The 24562-nt window shown below is 40.6% G+C and overlaps 1 protein-coding gene across 2 annotated transcripts in view; it reads right to left on the bottom strand.

Moving 5' to 3' along the window:
* The window catches only part of PEL1 (Eukaryotic release factor 1 (eRF1) family protein), a 377005-nt gene that overhangs the window by 79113 nt on the left and 273330 nt on the right, over positions 1-24562 (bottom strand). Inside the window, exons 12-13 of one of the 2 annotated variants that reach the window (XM_089373739.1) lie at positions 11678-11750; positions 11522-11560 (exon numbers count right to left, since the gene is read on the bottom strand). In XM_089373739.1, coding sequence (XP_089229865.1) covers positions 11522-11560; positions 11678-11750 — 112 coding nt within the window. The remainder of the gene's footprint in view (positions 1-11521; positions 11561-11677; positions 11751-24562) is intronic. The other variant, XM_089373740.1, reaches the window with a different exon arrangement.

Below are 24562 nucleotides of genomic sequence, written 5' to 3'. Positions count from 1 at the left end.
GCCGGTTCCGTCCTAAACCGGCCAATTAGAGGCACGCCCACCGTCAACTGGAAAAAGCATATTGCTCACTGTGTTTTAGGGGTTTTGGGGGCGAACTAAGGGTGTTTTCCCTCTAAAAACACCCTCTCCAAGCCTTTAAGAGGCCCCTCTCACTCTCATTTGTCTCACACAACTGATTTGGAGTGTTTGTGAGTGTTTGTGAGCTTGGAGAGTGTTGAGTTTTTGCCGAAGTAGTCATCTTGGAGTTGGAGTTGGAGCTATTTTGGAGATAGTGTGTAGCTGTCAGTGGAGTTGCCATCTTCAAGAGGAGGCTAAGGAAGCTAGTTTGCATTTCCAGGTAAGGATTTTCACTTGAAAATTCCTCATTTGACTGTTGTCCATGAATTAAATTTTTTTATGTGTTATAAATTTATAAACTTCTCACTTCTATGATCTATCATCTATGCTATGAACTCTCTAGCTATATGCTATCAAATTTTGTAGCTTGCATGTACATTTGTTTTCCTACATTTATCTTTGGTTTTCCATGTTGCTTAGCTTCAATTTTTTTTTAAATGGCAGATTTCTTTGCAAATTGTTATTATTTCAAGCGAACATGGCTCCAAAAGGAAAGGGCAGTGCATTGGCTCATTGTGATGTAATTGATGGAAAAATGATATGCAAATTATGCCATAAATCTGTTGGGGGTGGGGGTATTCTTAGGTTGAAACAACACTTGGGTGGGATAAGAGGCCAAGTAAAGCCATGTGATGCACCAAATGCACTGTTAGGTCCTATTAGGGCAGAATACATTTCCAAGCTTGAAAAATTTTATGAGGATAAGGATAGGGAGAAGGCCATCCAAGATGACATTGCAAGGAAGAGGGAATTATTAGAAGCCATGAAAGAGAGTGGGTATGATGATTATGAGATTCAAGACTCCTCTTTTATCCCTTCCACCAATGACCCCTTTCACTATGTTCATCCTTCTTTTGGCCAACCATCAAAAGGAACAAAGAGAACAAACATCCAAAGTTATTTCTCATCTTCTGCCAACATTGCCTCTTCCAATCCCACTTCCTCCCAGCCAAGTTCTCAACCCACTTTGGATCAACATTGGAAAAGACAATGCAAAGAAACTTCTCATCAATACATTGCTAGATGGTGGTATGATTCAGATATCCCATTTAATGATGCTCGCTCACCTTAGTACCAAGCTATGTGGGACTCTGTTATAGCTGCAGGAAAGGGCTTCAAAGGCCCTAGTATGCATGACTTGAGGGGAGCTCTTTTGTAAAAAGAGATATCTTCCATTGATGAGTATTTGGTTGAATTTAAAGATTCATGGCTCAAAACAGGCTGTTCCATCATGTCAGATGGATGGACCGATGGAAATAACCGCACTATCATTAATTTCCTTGTTTCTTGCCCTCAAGGAACCATGTTTTTGAAATTAGCTTATGCATCTAATAAGGTAAAGCATGCAGCCCTTCTATTTGAGCTTTTGGATAACATTATTCAGGAAGTTGGGGAGCAGCATGTTGTGCAGGTCATCGCTGATAATGCCTCAAACTATGTTCTTGTTGGAAAGATGCTTGAGACCAAATATAAGACCATATTTTGGACTCCATGTGTTGCACATTGCATAGACCTCATGCTTGAGGATATAGCCAAAGTGAAGTTGGTAAATAACATTGTAGAGCATGCCAAGTGCATTACAAAATACATTTACAACCACTCATGGGTATTGAGCCTAATGAAGAAACACACTAGGGACAAAGAGCTTGTTAGGCTTAGAATTACGAGATTTGCAACTCACTTCCTCACGTTGCAATGCCTCAATGGTCAACATAAAAACTTGCAGAAAATGTTTTCCTTTGAAGAATGGTCTGAATCTCTGTGGGCTCGTAGACCAGATGGAAAAGACACCAAAAAGAAAGTGTTAGACACTTATTTTTGGAAAAGGTCTCTAGAGCTTGTGAAAATTACCGAGCCCCTTGTTAAGGTGCTAAGGATGGTGGATGGGGAAAGATTGGCCATGGGCTACATTTATGAGGCTATGGGTCAGACAAAGGAGGAAATAAGGGCAGCTTACAACGACAGGTTAGCTAAATATGGTCGTATATGGGAGATCATTGATAACAGATGGAACAATCAACTCCATCGTCCTATACATGCAGCTGGGTATTTTTTGAACCCAAAGTATCATTATAAAAATCAGCTAGGAGATCTGCATGATGGGGAGGTCAGAGCTGGATTGATTGATTTCTTGGAGCGCATGGTCCCTAGCCATGCAGAGCAGTTGGAAATACATAGACAACTTACTATTTTCAATACAGCATGTGGTACTTTTGGCAAAAACTTGGCAAAGATGGCAAGAGATGTGGCAAGTTAAAATTGTTTACGCTCTTTACAATTCAAATTATAAACTAAGTTACTAATTAATGTCTTTTTCTTTGCAGCACATTGGTGGGAGTCATTTGGTGTCCAGTTTCCTCAATTGCAAATGTTTGCAATTAGAGTCCTCAGTCAAACTTGTAGTGCTTCAGGTCGTGAGTGCAATTGGTCTATTTTTGAGCGCATACACATGAAGAAGAGAAATCGTTTGGAATAAAAACGGTTAAATGATCTTGTTTTCGTGCAATACAACCTTCGACTGAGGAGGAACCAAATGATGAGCAAAACACCAGATCTAGATCCCATTGTGTTGGACGATATTGATCCAACATCAGAATGGGTGGAGGAGACTAAAGATCCTATGTTTGACACTGATTTTGATATCAACATGGCTTTAGTGGGTGGTGAAGCAGATTATGTGGCAGCATCAGAACCAGGATCAGTAGCGGCATCAAGGAAAGGCAAAGAACCAATGGAAGGCACTAGTCGTGTAGGTCAACAAACTCGTGCTTCCATTAGGTCCACTTCTATTGTCATTGGTGGCATTGAAACTGAGGTTGCAAATCAAGCTGAGGCATCCTCAGACTTTGAACCAGATGATGTCTATATATCTCCTGATAATGATTTTGTGGCTAGTAGTGGTGATGAACTTGATGATTGATCATGTGTACACTATACACTTGTAGTAGGCCAATGGCCTCATAGCTTGCAGCATTGTTTATGGACTTTATAGGCCATTTAGAGCCTCATTGCTTATGTATTTTGCTATTTTGTCAATGATATGTATTGCACTCGGTGCCATTTTGATATATTCACCTTTACATGGTATATAAATGAGCAAACTTTGCATATTTTGTCTCTATTGGCTTGGAATCATGGTTTTACATCTTAAAAATAGTTTTGTTTCATTAAAAATTATTTTTTTAATGTATTTTTTTAAAACCAGTTTGTTTAGACCAAACCAGTCTCAGTTACACCGGTTCCGGTCGATAAACCAGTTCATTAGGTGGACCGGTCTGGTCACTGGTTCCGGTTTTAAAAACATTGGTAGCAAAAGGTTATTCCCAAGTGCCGGGAATTGATTTTGGTAATATTTTTTCTCCTGTTACCAAGGTAACTTCTATTAGATTACTTTTATCTGTTGCTGCTGCTTTTGATTTTGAGGTAGAACAAATCGATATGAAGACAGCGTTTTTTCACAGGGATCTGGAAGAGGAAATCTACATGAAGCAACCTGAAGGCTTTGCAGTGAAGGGTAAGAAAGAACTGGTATGCAAGTTAAAGAAGTCTCTGTATGAGTTAAAATAGTCACCAAGGATGTGGTATCAGAAATTTGATGCATTTATACGGGGACTTGGCTTCACCAGAAGTAAAGCAGATCACTGTGTGTATTTTAAATTAATTGGTGACTGTGTTATTTATTTGGTCTTCTATGTGGATGATATGTTACTGGTTGGAAATGAAAAAGAAATTATCCAAGATTTGAAGACCCAATTGTCCTCCAAATTCGACATGAAAGATCTTGGTGCTGCAAACCATATTTTGGGCATGGAAATTAAAAGAGATCAAGGAAAAAGGAAGCTCTGGTTAAACCAGAGGAAGTATGTCGAGATAATATTGCAGAGATTTAATATGCAGGATAGTAAACCGGTGAAGGTTCCTATTCCTATAGGTGTAAAGTTATCTGCTGAACAGTGTCCCACGACACAAGAAGAGGAAGAAAACATGTCCCATGTTCCATATGCAAGTGCAGTCGGTAGTCTGATGTATGCATTGGTCTGTACTAGACCAGGCATTGCACATGCAGTGGGAGTATTGAGCAGGTTTATGTCAAAACCAGGGAAGGAGCACTGGACAGCAGTGAAGCGGGTTTTCAGGTATTTGCGTGGCACTAGTGATTATGGTTTGTGCTACCAAGGAAGACCAGGATTGGACAGAGTGTTGGATATTCATAGATTTGTTGATGCAGACTGGGCTAGAGATCTGAATCAAAGAAGATCTACAAGTGGGTATGTGTTTAACGTATTTGGAGGTGCAGTCAGTTGGATGAGTAAGAAACAATTTGTAGTGGCACTATCAATTACAAAGGCAGAATACATGGCAGCCACTCATGCAAGCAAGGAGGCAATTTGGTTGCAGAGATTGTGTTCCAGTATGGGGTTAGTACTGGAAGCTATAAGGATAGACTGTGACAGCCACAGTGCAATTTTCTTGGCAAAGAACCCTGCATATCACTCAAAGACAAAGCACATTGATGTTCAGTATCACTTTGTGAGGGATATGATAGAAGACAAAAAGGTGTTGCTGGTAAAGGTGGACACTTTGAAGAATACTACAGATGCATTAACAAAATCTGTGAGCTCTGAGAAGTTCTCTTGGTGTAGAGAAACAATGAGCGTTGCAGGGCTGGATAAATGACTAAGCTCTCTTGTGGCCCCCTGTGGAAAGAAAACAACAAGTGGGAGAATGTTGGGTTGTGTTATATTCTTTCCACAACTAGCCCATGTAGTTAACCGGGGGGTTAGAGGGGGGGCTCGGGTTAGAGGGGGGGCCGAGCCCCCCCTTCGTTGTACCGATTGCGTAGTGAGGGGAGTTACAAGGAGTTTTGTGCATGTTTTTCGCACATGGTTTTAGACGCGATGGTTTTCGGTCCATGGTATTGGATGCTTCGGCATGTGTAAATATGTATTGTAACATTTAGAGGAACATAATGAAAAATCAAGCTGGTAGTCCCAGTTTTGGGATCCAGGGGAAAGTCTCTGTGTATATGTGTTTTATGTGTTATGCTCTTGCATTGTTTATTTTATGTGTTTTAGAATTCGTATGCAAGTAATTTCTATACGGAGTTAAAACCTACAAACGGTGGAGAGTTTTGTAGTAAGGAATTTGAAGAATTTTGTAAGAAGTGTGGTATAGCACGACAGAAGACTACTCCATACACACCTGAGCAAAATGGAGTTGCAGAAATAATAAACAAAACGTTGATGGAAAGGGCAAGAAACATGCTTAGTGGTGTCGGGTTAGGACAAGATTTTTGGGCAGAGGCGGTGGAGACAACATGTTACCTGGTCAATAGATCACCTTCATCAGCGTCGGAGGATAAGACTCCACAAGAGGTATGGACTAGTAAGAAACCCTCTCTTTCACATCTGAGGGTATTTGGATGTGATGCATATGTACATGTTCCAAAGGAGAAAAGAACCAAGTTGGATAGTAAATCTGAAAAGTGAATCTTTATTGGGTATAAGGATGGTTTAAAGGATTATAAGCTTTGGAACCCAGTAACAAGGTAGGTTGTGTACAGCCGAGATGTGGTGTTCAGAGAGGTGAAAGATGTTATTAAACGTGAAGTCCAACCAAAGGAACCTGAGAAGATAGAGTTTGAGCTTAAGGAGGAAGAATCATAGTCTACAGGAGAAGAGGAATCAGAAGATGAAGAGCCACAAACATCGGGTGTGAAAAGATCAGTTCGAGAAAGAAGGGAGCCAAAAAGGTATAGTCCATCTGTTTTCTATTCAAATTTTGCTTCATCTATTACTGATGATGATCCCAGAACTATGAAGGAAGCAGTAGATTCAGAGGATGGAAAACTCTGGAAAGAGGCCATGGTTGATGAAATGGCATCTTTGCACAAAAATGAGACTTGGGATATGGTGGAGTTGTCGGCTGGAAGGAAACCCATTGGCAGCAAATGGGTGTTCAAGAAAAAGACAAATGCAAAAGGAAAGGTAGAGAAATACAAAGCTCGGTTAGTAGCAAAAGGTTATTCCCAAGTGCCGGGAATTGATTTTGGTCATATTTTGTCTCTTATTGCCAAGGTACCTTCTATTAGATTACTTCTATCTGTTGTTGCTGCTTTTGATTTTGAAGTAGAATAGATGGATGTGAAGATAGCATTTCTTCATGGGGATCTGGAAGAGGAGATCTACATGAAGCAACCTAAAGGTTTTGCGGTGAAGGGTAAGAAACAACTGGTATGCAAGTTAAAGAAGTCTTTGTATGGGTTAAAACAGTCACCAAGGATGTGGTATCAGAAATTTGATACATTTATATGGAGACTTGCTTCACCAAAAGCAAAGCAGATCACTGTGTGTATTTTAAATTAATTGGTGACTGTGTTATTTATCTAGTCTTGTATGTGGATGATATGTTGCTGGTTGGAAATGACAAAGAAATTATCCAAGATTTGAAGACCCAATTGTCCCCCAAATTTGACAGAAAAGATCTTGATGCTGCAAACTATATTTTGGACATGGAAATTAAAAGAAATTAGGCAAAGAGGAAGCTTTGGTTAAACCAGAAGGAAGTATGTCGAGACAATACTGCAAAGGTTTAATATGCAGGATAGTAAACCGGTGAAGGTTACTATTCATGTAGGTGTGAATTTATCTGTTGAACAATGTCCCAAGACACAAGAAGAGGAAGAGGACACGTCCCGTGTTCCATATGCAAGTGCAGTCAGTAGCCTGATGTATGCAATGGTCTGTACTATACCAAACATTGCACATGCAGTGGGGGTATTGAGCAGGTTTATGTCAAAACCAAGAAAGGAGCATTAGACAGCAGTGAAGTGGGTTTTCAGGTATTTGCATGGCACTAGTGAGTATGGTTTGTGCTACCAAGGAAGACCAGGATTGGACAGAGTGTTGAATATTCGTGGTTTTGTTGATGCAGACTGAGCTGGAGATCTGGATCAGAGAAGATCTACAAGTGGGTATGTATTTAACCTATTTGGAGGTGCAATTAGTTGGATGAGTAAGAAACAATCTGTAGTGGCACTATCAACTACAGAGGCAGAATACATGGCAGCCACTCATGCAAGCAAGGAAGCAGTTTGGTCGCAGAAATTGTGTTCAAGTATGGGGTTAGTACAGGGAGCTATAAGGATAGACTGTGACAGCCAAAGTTCAATTTTCTTGGCAAAGAACCCTGCTTATCATTCAAAGACAAAACACATTGATGTTCAGTACCACTTTGTGAGTGATATGATAGAAGACAAAAGGTGTTGCTGGTAAAGGTGGACACTTTGAAGAATACTGCAGATGCATTGACAAAATTTGTGAGCTCTGAGAAGTTCTCTTAGTGTAGAGAAACAATGGACGTTGCAAGGCTACATAAATAACTAAGCTCTCCTGTGGCCCCCTGTGGAAAGAAAACAACAAGTGGGAGAATGTTGGGTTGTGTTATATTCCTTTCTGGACCCTATATTAGGTTGGGCGGACCTACCTATGGTTTTGTGCATGGTTTTCGTGCATGGTTTTGGACGCAATGGTTTTCGGTCCATGGTTTTGGACGCAATGGTTTTCGGTCCATGGTATTAGATGCTTCGACATGTATAAGAATGTATTGTAACATTGAAAGGAACATAATGAAAAATCAATCTGGTAGTCCTGGTTTTGGGATCCAGGGGAAAATCTTTGTGTGTATGTGTTTTATGAGTTATTCTCTAACATTGTTTATTTTCTATGTTTTAGAATTCGTATGCAGGTAATTTTTGTACAGGGTTAAAACCTACGTGGTTGAGAACTAGAGGTGGTGTGGGGTACAAAGAAGGAGTCAATCCCTTTACGGGTTGTTGTCCTCTTCAATATTAAACCACCTCTCCAACTTTAGAAAGGAAACTAGACGATTCTTCAAAACTGGTCAGATATGCTTCAAAATCAGGGTCACTACACATGGCATCATCCTTTTGACTTTTGGCTATATCTCTTTTAAGTATTTTTTCCCCTTCTCTTCATTGTAGGATTCAATTAAACTTTCCATCTCTGCTTTGAGATCATCAAAAACATTTTCACAAGGTTTTACTTGCCCTCTCCAATGTGCTAAGTGTTCTTTGATTCTATGGATCCTCCCACCCTTAACTTCTTTCCCACAATAGTTGCAGACTTTTACTCCTTGTTCATTTAAATGATATTGAACCCACGCTGGATCATTCTTGTTTTTTGGGGCCATGGGGAAGAATAGAAAAATATGCATAGAAAACCCTATGGTTTTTAGAATTTTATCACATCTTTTTTTAGAGAAAAATAAAAGAGGAGTAGAAACAATGAAATACCTGGAGAAGATCTGTAAATTTTGAGAAGAGAAGAAGCTCCAACCAAGCTGAAAATAAACTCTTCAATTAGCTCCAAAATCTCCTTCAAAAATTTGCCAATGAAATCTCTCAAAATAACCCTGCAAATTACAATAATTTTTGAGAAAAAAATAAAAGAAATCTGAAATTCTGAATTCTGCATAAAAAAATTGGGGTTTTAAAATTTTAAGAGAAGAAAAAAATAGTTTTTTGAAGAAAAATAGAACATTAATGGTTGAAAAAAATACCTTGTATTTCCCTCTTAATTTGCTAAAGAAAATCAACTCCAAACTCCTCCAAAATCAGCTCTAGAGCAGCCCCTACAAATCTGCATAAAAACACTGGGGTTTTAAATTTTTATGAGAAAAAAAGCTGATTTTTAGAGAAAAATAGAAGAAAAAAAAGGACATGTAATTTCCTTGATTTACCCTCTAAATATTTTGGAGAAAATTAGCTCCAAAAACAACTCCAAAATCAGCTATGTAGCAGCCCCAACAAAATAAAAATAAAAAACAAAATAAAAAATCTTCCACCAATTGCAAAAACCACTGAAGAAAACCCAAAAATCTTTGGGAAAAAATAAATCTTTGAAGTAGCTCAAAAATATTCCAACCCAATAGCTCTCCAAGACTCCAATCAGCTCTTCAAATCTGCAAAAAATCTCCCTCAGAACAACCCTGCAAAAAACTCTCCAAATTCTCCTCACCGAACTTAGCTCAAGAAATGCAAGAGACTCGAATGAATAGTGTGAGTAGAATAGAGGGGGTGGGGGTGTTTAAATAGCTTTAGGGGGGCTAGATTAGGTTTAGAATTTAGGAAAAATAATAATAATTAACAAAAAAATGAAAAAAAAATCAATTTTTTGGCCTGCCTGGCCGCGCGAGCTGGCAGAACTGGTTTGGAACCGGTCCAGACCGATTCGGAGGGCCAGTTCTGCCTCCAAACCAGTCAGACCAGCCAATTTTTCCGGAACCGGTCTGGTTTCGATAACACTGCTCCTATGCAAGACTGCCTTCAAGACTTTCAGAGACTCCTCAAGAGCTGCTTCAGGATATGTAGGGAAAAGGCGTTATTGTTTGATGGTTGCAAGTATAAAATATGGTGACCAAAGCACAGATCAAACTTCAAGTTCTTCTTTAAGATCAGCGAAGCATCAAGGCAAGACACGTGAACTTCATTGGAGAAGGGACAACTTGCAAGATAACCCAGCGAAGCACCAAAAGGGGTTTAAATCAACCAACCCAGAAATCTTGCAATAGAGAAGAGAGCCCAATAGAATAAAAGGATAGCCCAGAACCTCATTCAATTTCTTCACAAGACTGCATGCATTATTATGCAGCCTCACGCATTCCTTTGAGCTTCTTGGATACTCTAGTCGTAGATGCATAGAAGATATCCACGAATTAATCGCACCTAATGAAAGGAGGGAGGACTTCTCTTTATAATAGCTTAAAGAAGTATCTAGGAGGGTTAGCCGACTTTGAAAAGGAGGGGAAATATAAATTTAAAATATTTTGAGCCAAAGCTTAGGGCCGACCTCCATAAGATTAAACTAATACTTATTGCCCTTTTATTTAACTTGACTTTGACTTTTTGGAGTCATATTAATCTTCCAAAAATCCTTTCCTTAAATAAATGTTGAAACCTTTCTAGAACATCCTTTTTTCATAACATCATTCAATTTAATTTATATCCGAAGTCCTTATGATTTTGCCAACAATATGATGCTATGTCATCATCCATTGAAGTTGCCACATCATCTACTGGTTAGTTTAATCAATGTCACATCAGCAGCCCTTGGGGATTTTGACCATGAAATAGGGCTTGCAACTTTGACCAAGCATATCTCTCCATCCGTGAGACCGCTCAAGATGTTCCAAATATCAACGGAATCAGCATGACGATGAGAATCCACCGGCCAAGATCTCCAAAGCAAACTCGGTGGTTTGCTGCTCCAAAAGCCTCCAATGAGTGTGGGGAATATCCATGGTCCACGGAATCTAAACCCTAGAGCTAGTGGTTCATCTCTACATCATCTCATCTATGACAACCAGCATATCGAAGACATTAATGACCACATCTTGCACCTACTGCACCTGCTCCCACTTTGACATCATTGACAACATACTCAACAAAAACATTGTAGCAAGACATGGTATTATGATTTATCTCAAGTCTTAAGCCTGAGAAAGAAAGAAAGAACTATAATAACATCCACAACTGACGAAATAGGTCAATGCGATTAAGAAGAACATCAATTGACAATAGCAATAAGGAGTCCCTGGAGCATCTCCAAAACAATTTAAGACCTAGATATAGATAAAAGTACATATGTTAAATTTCAACAAATGCCAAGATCAGATCTGGAAGACAAAGGCATTAGTTTCTTATCGATTTATGTGTTTCTAATAATGCACCTGAAGGAGCCAGAAAACATTGTACATTTTCCTATTGTACCTTAAAGGAAAATATACAGAAAGGATTTTTTTATGATCAAAAACCAACCATGACTAAGGAAATCAGAATACAGGATTGATCAGCATTTCAATTAAAATACTGAGGTTTCCATACAGTGGCATACAAGAAGAGAATGCACAACTTATATTTTCCCTAATCATGTCGAAAATACAGGCCATCTGCAACCAGAAGTGTGGTCTTGCGGCAAGCAGCAAGGTGATTGGGCTAGTATTAATGCAGAGACCCAAGTTCAACACCCACCAAATGGGTGTGGATGAGTCCATGAACAAGTCCTGGGTGACTTTGACAGCGAAGATATCCTCCTCATATTGAAGCAGCATAGCCAAAGAGATTCTATAAGAGGTATTCCTCAAAAAAAATAGTATGTCATTTAACCAGGATTGATATAGTGAAGGGATTGTTCTTTCCCATTCTGGTTCAAAAAATATTATTTGAAGCAACATGACTAAGATAATAATGCTCAATCATCACTCTTTTAACAATATGCCTGTTTCCTCCCATCATAAAGTATTTTCTTTGTAAGTAATTTCATGACAAGAAATGCAATGTCCAAGCATAATACAACTCAAAGTCTGAAGAAAGGTTGATACTAACATTTGACATCATCTCGTGAAAATCTTTGAGTGCTTTTACCTGATTACAACACCAGAAAAACTTGTCATAACATGGTAAGTTTGTGAAAGCATAAAATATTAAATCAGTGAAAACAGAAGCTGAACACTGTAACAGTGTAACTTCAAAGAACAATACCTCCTGGGCTGCTTTGGTGTCTTTTATCAAAGACATCACATTAGGAGCATCAAGAACCTCTCCAAGACTATGCCTGTGCATAATGTTATGATTATTTTAGTACCATTGGAATAACAGAAATGATATAAATATTTCAGGTAAAACTTATCATTTTAGCTCTTTAATAGAAGAAAATAATATGTTAACTCTGAATTATGAGAAAAATACCCATGAAATAAATGATCCCAATGTGCACAAGGGCTTCAAAGTCAATACCACTAAAATATTTGAATCATGTTCACAAAAAAGCTATGGGAATACTCATTTACTTGGCAGTTACTTGGAAATTGAAAAAATTTGATGAGAAGTTTCTTCAAATATAAGAATCAATGTGTTTATCCTTTTGATGGGAAGCTATTTATATCAGCGAAGCATGGCCCTTGTGAAACCCGTGGGTGAGAACAGGTCACATGCCGGGACAGGTCAACCGCATAGAACCCGCAGTCTAGACCCTTACCCTGTGGGTTTTGTACAAGACTCGGCTACCCACATCAAACCCGCGGGTAGCCCATTAAACTCTCATCGGACCCCTATAAGACCCTCCAGGCATCAAAACCCACAATCTGTCCAAAAATTTGAAATTTTTTTTTCCTTTTTTGGAAATGAGGTGGAGGAAAAGGGAAATTGAAGGGAAAAAAAGCTTTATAAGCACCTCTCTCCCTTCCATTTCTCATTCACTTGTCATTTGAGTGTTTGGCTAATTTGTTAAGTGTTGAAACTTGAGAATGAAGCTAAAGGAGCGTGAAGGAGTTGGTGGAGGAGGCTAAAGGAGGCTTCATCGGATTAGACTAAGTTTCAGGTAGGCTTAAAGAACCTAGCTAGTTTTCCATGTATTTATTTTTGTTTTTTTTCGCTTTTAATTTTCTTTATGTTTGCAATTTTTTTTGTTTTGGGAATGCCTATGGCCGAGTTTCTCAGCCACACAAAGCTACTGTGTGGCTGAGAAACTCAGCAACACAACCAAGAAACTCAGCAACACAACCAAAAAAAATTAAAACCAACAAAAAAAAAAAAAATCTTCCAGGTTTTGTCACCATGCCACCAAAGGGTTTTACAAGGTCTCGTGATCCGGCATGGGCACATGGTCAACGAATCGTTCCTGGTAATGACCACAATATCAAGTGCAATTATTGCAATGTCACAATGCATGCAAACATAAACAGGCTGAAATACCACCTAGCCAAAATTCTTAGGCATGGTGTGGGATGTTGTCAAAGTTGCCCTGATCTACTGAAATGGTAACTGCTTTGGAATCCATTACAGAAGCAAGTTCTAAGAGGGCAAGAAGGAAGGATGAGATTGTTGGGATAGGTAGATCTTCATCTTAGAGTGAAACACAGTTTTGAAGTTCAGGTATTGGTAACTCCTCTTCAACTGTTATGGCAAACAGGGGTATAACCTCTTATTAGCTCAACCAACCTTGTACAGTTTCAATGATAAGAAGAGGAAGGAGGCAGATATGGCAGTGAGGAGGTTTTGGTACCATAACAGTCTTTCATTCAACTATACAAAGTCTTATTTTTATCAGCCCATGGTGGATGCCATTGCATGTGTTGACCCTGGATAAAAAGCCCCATCTTTTAATGCACTTAGGGGCAAAGAGCTAGATGAGGAGATTCAGTGTGTCAAGGAACAATTGGAGAGCATTAAAAGCTCATGGAAATTTACAGGTTGTACACTTATGTCTGATGGGTGGACAGATCAGAGGGGTAGAACACTAATAAATTTTGTTGTAGCTTGCCCTAAAGGAACCATGTTCCTAAAATACATTGATGCATCTGTAAATGTAAAAGATACACATTTGATTTTTTCATTCTTGGCTGATCTAGGGGAAGTTGGGGTTGCAAATGTTGTCCAAGTAATCATGGACAATGTAGCAAATTATGTGGCAGCTGAAAGTTTGCTTTGTGCCAAATATCCCACCATTTTTTGGACTCCATGCGCTTCCCATTGCATAGACTTGATGCTAGAGTACATTGGGAAGTTGGAGTAGGTGCAAGACATTGCGCAAGAATGCAAGCATATTACCAAGTATATTTATAATTATGCTTGGGTGTTGAACCTTATGACAGAATTCACACAGGGTGAGCTTAGTCGCCCCGCTATCATACGGTTTGCCACAAACTTTCTTTCCCTCCAAAGCCTTTTGTATGAGTACCAAGCTTTGAGAAGAATGTTTTGTAGCCAGCAATGGGTATTCTGGAAAGATAGCACAAAATCAGAAGCAATGTCTGTGAAAACATTTGTCTTTGTTGATAGTTTGTGGGACAAAGTGACTGAGATTGTCAGCTTCACTAAGCCCCTTGTGAAAGTCTTGAGATTGATGGATGGAGAGAAACCTGCAATGGGATATATTTATGAGGGCATGGACAGGGCCAAAGAGGCCATCAAGACTTTCTATAAGGGAAATATCTCCCTATATGGCAAATTATTGATTCCAGGTGGCACAGGCAACTACATTCACCATTGAATGCAGCATGAGCATATCTCAATCCGAGCTTATTCTATAATGAGGGGTCTAGCATTCATAGAAATCCCGAGGTGATGAGAGATGTCATGATATGCATTGAGAAGATGTTCCCGGATCTAGATATTCAGGACAAAATCAACTTACAATGAGATATGTACAAGGAAGAATTTGGCATGTTTGGATTAAGCTCGAGCCAATGTCTCAAGGACAAGAAAATGCCTTGTAAGTGCAAATTGTTAGAACTTAGATTGTAATTTTTCTAGTTCTCTTTTATATGTTTGGCATTGCAAACTGAAAATCTTTGTTGTTATTTTTTTGCAGTGCTTCTTCTTGTGAGCGCAATTGGTCAGTGTTTGAGCACATCCACAACAAAAAGAGAAACAAGCTGGAGCATGAGAGGTTGGAGAAGTTGATTTTCATCTACTACAACCTTCGAATGCTCACAAAACAAGTGCAACCAAAGGATACAGATACAATTTTATTGGATACTATTGATTTAGAATCTGATTGGGTTGTGGAGGAGGAGGCCCTTGATTTGAGTTTGCTTGATGAAGAGACCGAGGATCTCTCTAGTTTGCCATCTCAAATGGAGACTCCAAATACACCTGCCTCACAGTTGCTTCAGTCTTCTGATGTTACCACGAGCTCCACGAAGGCTTATTTTAGGCATGGTCGTCCATGAGTGATGAGACTCAAGATTGTTATGAGACAATCATTTATCATTTATGACATGTATTTGAATTTTGAACTTGCTGACATTTTTTATTTTAATTATGCAATCATGAGTCCTTTTCTTATTCAATATCTAAATGTTTTGCTTACAAAAATCGAATATGTTATGTTGTACTTTTATAGATATGAGATGATGTTATGAATTATTGTATATATTGTGGTTTTTATAACTTCTAAGGATTGGAATTGTCATTAGCTTCTTTTTTGTGCTTAAAATTTTCCATATTTTAAGTTTTTTTGTATTTTGACGAGTCTTATACGAGTCTTATAAGGGTCGTTCCCAAGACTTATACGAGTCGATGAGCCGATGTCGTGACGAGTCTTATACAAGTATGAGTCGTGCAACATTGGTTTATATACAAGCAACACTTGGCATGAGATAAATATGAAGAAGAAGAGGTGCTTGGACCCCTTGAATTTTATGTATATCTACGAGGCATGGCCCTTTGACGAGCCATTAGATAGCACAGGGTACTCGCTACAGTAGAGTCAATAGATGGTACAAACAAAGAGAAAATTTTGAATAACATCAGGGTACACTCAGTCTCTACCTTGATATCTTATGACTGGCTTCATTGATACTATGGAGGGAACATTGCCCTTTAATGATAGGAAAGAGACTCCTTCAAAGCTAGTATCCCTCATTTTGTATGAGGCATGTTACCCACCATCTGTGGGTAGTGTATATAAGAGAAAAAAATTCTCCTAGATGGTCCTCAGTCGGCAGCCAGCAGCACCTTGAAGCCACCAAATAGCTCGATGTGCCATTATCTCTGCTACCTGAGCCAGCGATGTGGCCCCTCGACCACTTGTTATGATTGTATGTTTGAAGGTGGGCTTCTCGACCTCGAAGGTATGGCTTTTCATTGGTATATTTGAGTAATTTTCCTTACTTGTCATGGCCACTTTTAGGCATGGAATGGTGGGGGGATTTAGCGGAAAGAGTGGGTTAGGTTTGCACTCTTGTCTCCATTGCCTAATTTCGTGGTTAGCCCTATACCCTAGTCCCATGGGATCTCCATTACTGGTCATTAGCTTTAGCGTTGGAACTACATGGGAAATCCCAATTTTGGTTGTGTGGTCCTGCTTCCCGATACCATCTACATCACCCCCTTTTCCACTCATTTTAGCCCCATTCATCTCATTTCCCATCCGGGTCCACACAGGGATAACCTCCCCCTCCCCTTGTCCACACCTTGGGTCGGACTAGGAATGATGCCCAGAGGTAGATGCAACTAAAAAGAGAAAAGAAAAAGGATAATTTGGCCACTCTCAACAGGAAATGTACCACAAAATGCAAAAGATGGTTGGGACATACAAATTTAGCACATGGGAAAAAGCCAAACATGAGCTCTACCCCTTATCCATAGTCATCACCCTTGTTCCTATGGGCCCTAGAAGAGCCCTTTCCATCATTAAGGAACCCATGATTGTCCCAACCCCTGGTGGGCGATGAAATGCCCCACCTTAAAGGGGGTATCCACTACTATATATTACATAACATGCTCTTCTCCCTTGGAGCCCCGAGCGGTTATGAAGAAAAATCAATCAAAGGCAAAAGGCATATGAAGGATGGAAAAACAAAGGTCGGGGTAACTCATGTACCACAATTTGCTCTCTCCTACATTCATATACCCAGGTGTGGGCTTCCCTTATTATAGCTACCCTTGTACCCTTGCATGTGGTCTAGATGATTTCCCTGATCCCCACTCTACTCTATTACTATATCACTTACCACCTACCATCTGAGGGATGTACGATGGACATGTCACCCCCTTTAGAGGTTGAAACCACCTAATAGGGTCCTTGATTAACCCCCTATTGAGCTTGGAGTCACTTGTACATGCCAAAGCCCACTATGGAAGGGCATGCCACCATGAAATGCCCCATTGATTCCATAAATTGTAAGCTCTTTTACTTGATTATTGTGATGATTTGTTGTATTGGAGGGCATGGGGACGCATTGGATCTTATGTAGGATTGCAAGTGCATCTCCCTATACGGAGTCTCAGCCCTACAGAGGGCCACATTAGCACTTGTAGGGTGAGCATTGAGGACCATGGGCCTCCACCATAGCAGAGAGTACTTCATGGATCCCCAGCACCACTCATTGATTGCTCGTGTTCAAACTTTTGGATGAGGATGATGCACCTGGCTCACCATGTCTAGCCGGCTCCACACATGCACAATACACTTGCCAGATGTTCCAAGGTCCAGAGGATGTCTTCCGCTGCAAAGGGAGGGCTTATGTCATCATCCTAGCCCTTACAGATGGTCTACAGGCATTTTCGATCCATTTGGAGACCCATGAGGATGTCCTTATGCCCCCACACCCACTTGGGAGCACCAAAGGTTCTTGCTTGGAGAACAACGGGTCAACCCCTTGTCCACTATGTTGGGAGTCCAATTCTTCATCATGGCACCCCTTGCACTTCATTAGGCCTCCTCAAAGGCCCAACAACTCACTATATTGATCATTTTGCCCACTTGAGAGGCTTATTCTTATGTTATTGAGCTTTTTTGGTGGGCTTGTCACCAAAAGTATTGTTATTATGCATATTATTTTGTTTTAGGCGCTTTATTAGTCCAAATTAGGCCATTCGAATCCCTTAGAGGAATGTATAAATAGAAGTGAGATGATTCATTTTCATCATCATCACTTGGATTGGATTCATATCTCTTAAGAGATTTTCGCACTTTCGCTGGGTGAACTTTTTGGAGCTTTCTTGATGCACTATGACTTTTGGATTTTCGCTATCGTCTTTAGAGCTTCTTTTTAATACGAAGTTGATGAATGGATATACTCTCTCTCTCATGTAAGTCGAATTTTGATGCTATTCTTGTTATTTTATTGGTTTACTACATGTTATGGTTATCATTATTCTTGCATGGGTTACAATAAATGCGAAATTCTTCTAGGAACCTTGAATAAGTGATTTGATGTATGCGTTGTACTTAAAGAGAGTGGGTGAATGTTCCTCGAGGCATCCAATAGGTTTTAAGCCTTGAAACTTCATCTCTTTAGCAAATTTGAATATAAATCTCTATTGACCAAGTTGTTGCCCTTGGAGAGGCTAGCAAAGATCAATTAGGGCACATCAACTCACGAAAATTCTTCATCCATGTGTATCTTGACTCCATTAAGCCCAAGCAATAAGGCATTGATCCTCTTATCCCTTTGGTGTGTTGATTTTGGGTAGCATCGGATGTGCTCTAGCTCCGAAATTTTTTGGAGGGGCTAGAACACATGAGATCTCCAAGACCCAGAAATCGTTTGGTGAAATTCCAGCACCGGTGTGTTTTATTAAAATAATTAATATTTTTAATGGGGTTCCTAAGTCTAAATTTAGGAAAATAAAAATATTAATGGGTATTAATGAAAATATGGGTGAGAAGTTTCAAAGTGACGAAGATCAAGTCTAATTTAATCTTAGTCGTTGATTAGGGACTTAGTCTCGGTCGTTGATTCATCAACAGGAAAAGTATAAGAGGAGGCTTGAGGGTCAGTTGAAGATACACCAAGTTGATTAATCAGTTCGATTTTTCAGGGGCATGGTTTGCTGAGAAAATCGAACAAGTGATCTGAGTTGCAGTGAGAGAGGCAGAAGCAAAGATTTAAATCGAAGAGGAAGTACCGAGCCAAAGAGTACATAGCAGAGAGGCAGCTTGAGCATCAGGGAGGCAACGCAGAGGCCTATGTAGCCCAGGAGGGGCTCACGTAGAGATGGCGTAGTCCATAGGGGCTCTTGCAGTGACAGTGTAGAGTATTCATCAGTAGTCCAAGATTTTGCTGGAGAAGCGAGGTTCTGAGCTGGGAGCGTTGAACAGCAGTGTTCATCCAGCACAGTGTTGCTTGGGAGCGGGAGCGAAAGCGGGGAGCGGGAGCGAAAACGGGTGTGGGAGCGACATTTTTAGAAGCTCCCAGTTTGGGAGCAAATCCCAAAGCGTTTTTTATATAATATATATATTTTTTATATTTTACATTTTCATACATATATGTCAACAAAAACATGTAGAATGATGAATTAGATATTAAAAAACATAAAAAAACATAGATTGAACCATATAAAAACAATCATCTAGAAGTTATAATCTTCATCAACCACGTCCACAAGTTAGTAACATAGTAACATACAACATATTGAGTCTCATGATTCATCAATCTTAAAGTTTCAAGCTTTCAAAATTCAATATATAACATTTATCATCATTGATCACCAAAGTTGTAATTGTAAGCTAAGTGTAACCATTAGAACAAATAATATCTAACATGAAATGAAATGTTATAAAATGAAATGAAACAACTTTCAACTTTCATGAAGTATCATATTCATAATTCATTACTAATGAGTTATAATTGCCAACTTCAAACTTAAATTGTCATATATTGTTTAAAAAAAATATCATAATAAATATGAAAGAGTCAATAGTTATAAAAACTACTAGAAACTATAAAAGACAAGTAAATCTATTATCTATTGCTTATGCTTGGGCCTCTTGCCACCACGAGAAATGTCTAATTTTTTAGTCTTGTTGGAAAATCAGGATCTGTGTCATTAATATCACCCTCTAAGCATTAATATTCAAAGGTATCTTTGTCATGACCTCTGTATCTGTATAGGGATCTTTGTCATTAATATCACCCTCTAAGCATTAACATAAGATAGAAAAAGCATACCATGTCAAGTCAAGATTTTGTTTGAGTGATGCGTAAATTTTTAGGAGGCTCATGATAGAGGAGTTCGATAACCAATGTCACTAACATGAAGGTACATAGAGGGATTGGTGCTCTTGCTTAAATATGAGTTCCATACCCTAATACATGACAAAATTCAATGGAAACATTGCAACCCTGAAATCCTGAAAAACTGATAAATCTATTGGATTTTGAATGAAATCTAAAATTCTACTTTCTCCATATGAAATCCAATGAGGTCGGAACCACTCTCAAACATCCTAAGTCATTTCATGGTAATGTTAAAAATTTAAGTAAAAAGATGAAAATGAAGATTAAGGAGAATGTCACTTTTACTTTAAGAATTTAACATTACCATGAATCGCATATCAATACTAGGGCCATAGACTTGATCATTAAGCTGCCCCACTCAAAACTTATTTGTTTCTTTGAAAAAAATTGCATCCAGGTGGATCTTGGTGGCCACCTACCAAGTCCACCTGGACCCCCACCATTGTTTCTCTCAGCATTTTCAGTTTCCTTAATTGTAGCACAACTTACTATTTTTAGCAGTTTTTCGGGTCTTGAACTTCCGGAGCCGTTTTGAGACCCTAAATGACGTTTTTTGGGAAATTTGGGGCAACATGGGTCCATGGATCGATGTTGCCTCCCAAAGTGGTAGTGCTCGGATAGATCTTTCTAACGAGCTATTGTACGTGTCAAACAGAGATCGCATGCCAAAGTTACAACCCCGGGAAGTTGATGTACCAATTTACCCAAACGGGGCCCACAGTTTGGCGTTTCATCTTCTAGGGTTAGGTTTTGGAATGTTAAGGGTTTTCCATTGTTTCTCAACAATAAATAGGCCTTCGAGCCTCATTGTAAGACAGTTCAGAGGCATGTAGCCACCACATCTCTTCTCAGAGATAAGCTACCATCACCCTAGCTGGTTTATTTCCATTACTGTTTGTAAGCATATTTCAATATTTTACATTAACGAAGTGAAGTATTATTTCTGCTGCATATCTGTGTTTATGGTTATCTCTATAATTTGTTGCGTTCCTGTTTAAATCTGGATCAGTGGTATCAGAGCCCTCTGCTTTTTCTCTGTTTTTCTTTGCATGTCCCCAACGAGGTCAGGATATAAGGAGTTAGGGCTTGAACTAGTCGAACCTTTGCAAGACCAGCCTCGCAAATCCCGACGGCCTCCTATGGCGGATGAGAAGAAAGACGAGGGGGAAGGAGATCCTATCAAAATCTTGCTCGACGAAGCCTTCGAGCGACAACGGAACGCGATGATGGACAGTTTTGCCCAAATCCTTTAGCGGCTACCCAGAAGCGACGCATCGGCTTCCAGCAGCTACTCTGGAAATGCCACGCCCTTTAAGGTACAAGTTAATTTTGAAATCCCCATATTTGAGGGTCAGATAGACGCAGATGCCGTAGATAAATGGTTAAATCTGCTGGAGGGTTATTTTTCTGTTCATGAATTTTCAAGTCGGGAAAAGATTGTTTTTGCTCTTCTCAAAGCAGCCCCCCCACATCAAGGACTGGTGGGAAACCTACTGCGAGCAAAAGGATGAAAATACTGGCTCACTATTTTCAGTCGCACCCACCTGGAATTCATTCCGGGATGCCATCAAGGAGCAGTACTACCCTGTCGGAAGCTATGAGGATGAATACATAAAATGGACCATGCTGCGGCAGGGAAGGGACCAAGATGTGCCGGAGTTCACCAATCTTTTCCATACCCTTCGCACAAAGTTGGGTATCAAGGATACGGAGCAGCATTTGATACTCAAATACCGCGGCTGCCTGCATAAGTACATCCAGGAAAAAATACAATTCCTGAACATCTCCTCGCTCGGCACAGCGTACCGATATGCTGTCAAGGTCGAGCAGAAGTTTAAACAAAAGAAGCGAGACTTTGGATCTGCGAATCTGAAGCAAGGGAAAGGTGCCCCTAAAACACAGAACAAAGGACAAAGCCAAGGCGGGGCAGCCCAAGACAACCCGCCAAAGTTGTAGGCAAAGAACAGCGCCACGAAGACGAAAAAGGACACAGGAAAATGGTGTGAGTTCCATAAGAGCTCCACTCATAACACCAGTGAGTGTCGGGCCAAGCAGTCACTGGTGGCTGAACTAAAGGTTCCAGAATCAGATGCATGTTCCGACTCTGAGTCAGAACCCGACAAGGGGGATGACAAAGGGAAGCGACATGGTGTGTATGAATCAAGGCCCCGTGCTGTTATTGTTACATTGGGAAATAAGTTGTACAGGATACCAGAGGTAGCACCGCCTATCGCCATCTCTTTGATTACTGCAAAACAATGTAGTAAGCTCATTTCCAAGACTGGGAAATTTGTTTTCCTAATGATACGCCCACAAGGAAAGAAGAAGACGGTAGCCACGGCCTCCAGACAGGACCCCTCCGCACAACAACTACAGATGGATAAGGTCGTGAAGGAGTACGAGGACATCTTCACCTCCCCCGCAGGGGTTCCTCTGCACTGTCAAGTCAAGCACTCCATCGATCTGACCCCAGGTGCGCCGCTACCCAATGGACCAATTTATCGGTGCTCCGTTCTGGAGAACAATGAAATCAAGAGGCAGATTCAGTAACTGTTGCAGAAAGGTCACATCCGTCCGAGTTCATCACCTTGTGGGAGCCCGATCGTGTTGTTACAGAAGAAGGATGGGACTTGGAGACTTTGTATTGACTATCAGGCACTAAACAAGATCAATGTCCGTAATAGGTACCCGATCCCGCGGATTGATGACCTCTTGGACCAACTAAAGGGGGCAAAATATTTCAGCAAGATCGATCTGAAGTCAGGATATCACCAGGTACCAATCGAACCCTCTGATGTGTGGAAGATTGCCTTCAAAGCCAAGGAGGGCCTCTTCGAATGGTTGGTTATGCCTTTCAGATTGACGAATGCTCCTGCAACCTTCATGAGGCTAATGGATGACATCTTGCGGCCATTCACCAACTCATTTGTAGCGGTATACTTGGATGACATTTTGATCTTCAGCTAGAGTTGGGAAGAGCACCTCCACCACATCCGACAGGTTCTTCAAACACTGCGGCAACACAAGCTATGTGACAATTTGGAGAAATGCACTTTTGGCATGACCCAGGTCCAGTATCTGGGATATATTATTGACGAACAGGGGGTGCATGTGGATCCGGCCAAGATCCAAGTCATTCGGGATTGGCCATCTCCAACCACTCTGACAGAGCTCCGCAGCTTTCTTGGTCTTGCCAACTTCTACCGCAGGTTCGTGTTGGGGTTTTCTCATATCACTTGGCCCTTGAGTCAAGTCACCAAGGGAGGAGCGAAAGCGAAATTCTTTTGGTCTGCATCTCAACAAAAGGCATTCATAGAGTTGAAAGATCGCCTTTGCATGGCACCAGTGCTCGCGTTACCAGATTTACAACAACCATTTGAGGTCGAGACAGATGCCTCTGACTATGCGATTGGGGCAGTCCTTACTCAACACGGGCATCCAGTGGCATATCACAGTGAAACACTTTCAGACACAGTCCGGAAGTATCCCACTTAAGATAAAGAAATGTATTCCATTGTGCAGGCCTGCCGACAATGTTAGCATTACATTTTGGGGAAGGAAACAGTCATCCACACAGACCACCGACCCCTGCAGTTCATACAGACCCAAGGGAAATTGCAGAATGATCGCCATCAAAAGTGGTCTACATGTCTACAACAGTGCCATTTGAATATCAAGTATAAGAAGGGCAGCACCAATAATGTTGTAGATTGCCTCAGTCGACCACCAATCATGGCGTTAACCACCGTGCTCAACTCTTGTGGGCACGAGACTTCTGATTGGCCACTTCTCTACAAAAGCGACCCAGAATTTGGCCACACATACCAGACACTCTTGGGGGGTCGGCATGTTCCAGATTTTCATGTCCAAGATGCCCTATTATGCCATCTGGGTCACCTTTGTGTTCCTTCAAGCGAGCATGCCAAGATGATCTGAGAAGCACACTACAGTCGGGCTGCTGGGCATTTCGGGATCGAGAAAACGGTGGTAGTACTGCAAAAGTATTTCTATTGGCCAAATCTTCGACAGGATGTCGAGAAATACATCAGATCATGTACTGCCTGTGCCATTGCCAAACCAACCATCAAGAAGCAAGGCCTCTATACCCCGCTGCCTACCCCTAGTCGACCTTGGGAATCCATCTCCATGGATTACATGTCAGGCCTTCCTTCCACTAAGCATGGAAATGATTGTGTTTTTGTGATCGTCGACAGGTTCTCGAAGATGGCCATTATGGCAGCCTGCAAGAAGAATATCACAGCAGAAGCCACTGCTAAACTCTTCTTTGAACGAGTTTGGGTGCACTTTGGGATCCCACAGTCTATCATCTCAGATCGAGATAGTCAGTTCCTCAGTACATTTTGGTCCAGTCTCTAGTCAATGCTGGACACCAAACTCACTAAGTCCACAGCCTTCCATCCTCAAACTGATGGCCAGACAGAGGTTGTCAATCGGATGATTGTACACATTCTGTGCATGTACAACTCAAAGCATCCACGCACGTGGGACGAAAACCTCCCCTATGTTCAGCATAGCTACAACCGAGCTCTTCATAGCTCCACGGGCCACAGCCCTTTTCAGGTGAGCCTGGGATTCCAGCCACTATGCCCCATTGATGTGGCCATGCCACTTGCAGCTACTCACACAGATTCAGCTCATGTTCAGTCCGAAACAAATAAGGCTACCAGCTTCATTGAGCACATCCAACATATTCGCCAGCAGGTCCATGACATTCTGGAGAATTCAAATGCCAAGTACAAGCAGCGGCATGATCAACATCGGGTGCCACACAAGTTTCAGGAGGGCGACAAAGTCTGGTTGCATTTGCAAAAGGAACGCCTTACTGGAGCCTATCGGAAACTGAGACCACTCCGATATGGTCCTTACACCATTACTA

This window comes from Pinus tabuliformis, chromosome 8 (genome assembly GCF_031772625.1).
Source record: "Pinus tabuliformis cultivar Carrire ecotype Pingquan chromosome 8, CPIR1, whole genome shotgun sequence".
NCBI lineage: Eukaryota > Viridiplantae > Streptophyta > Pinopsida > Pinales > Pinaceae > Pinus > Pinus tabuliformis.
This window is presented reverse-complemented; position numbering and strand designations above follow the sequence as displayed.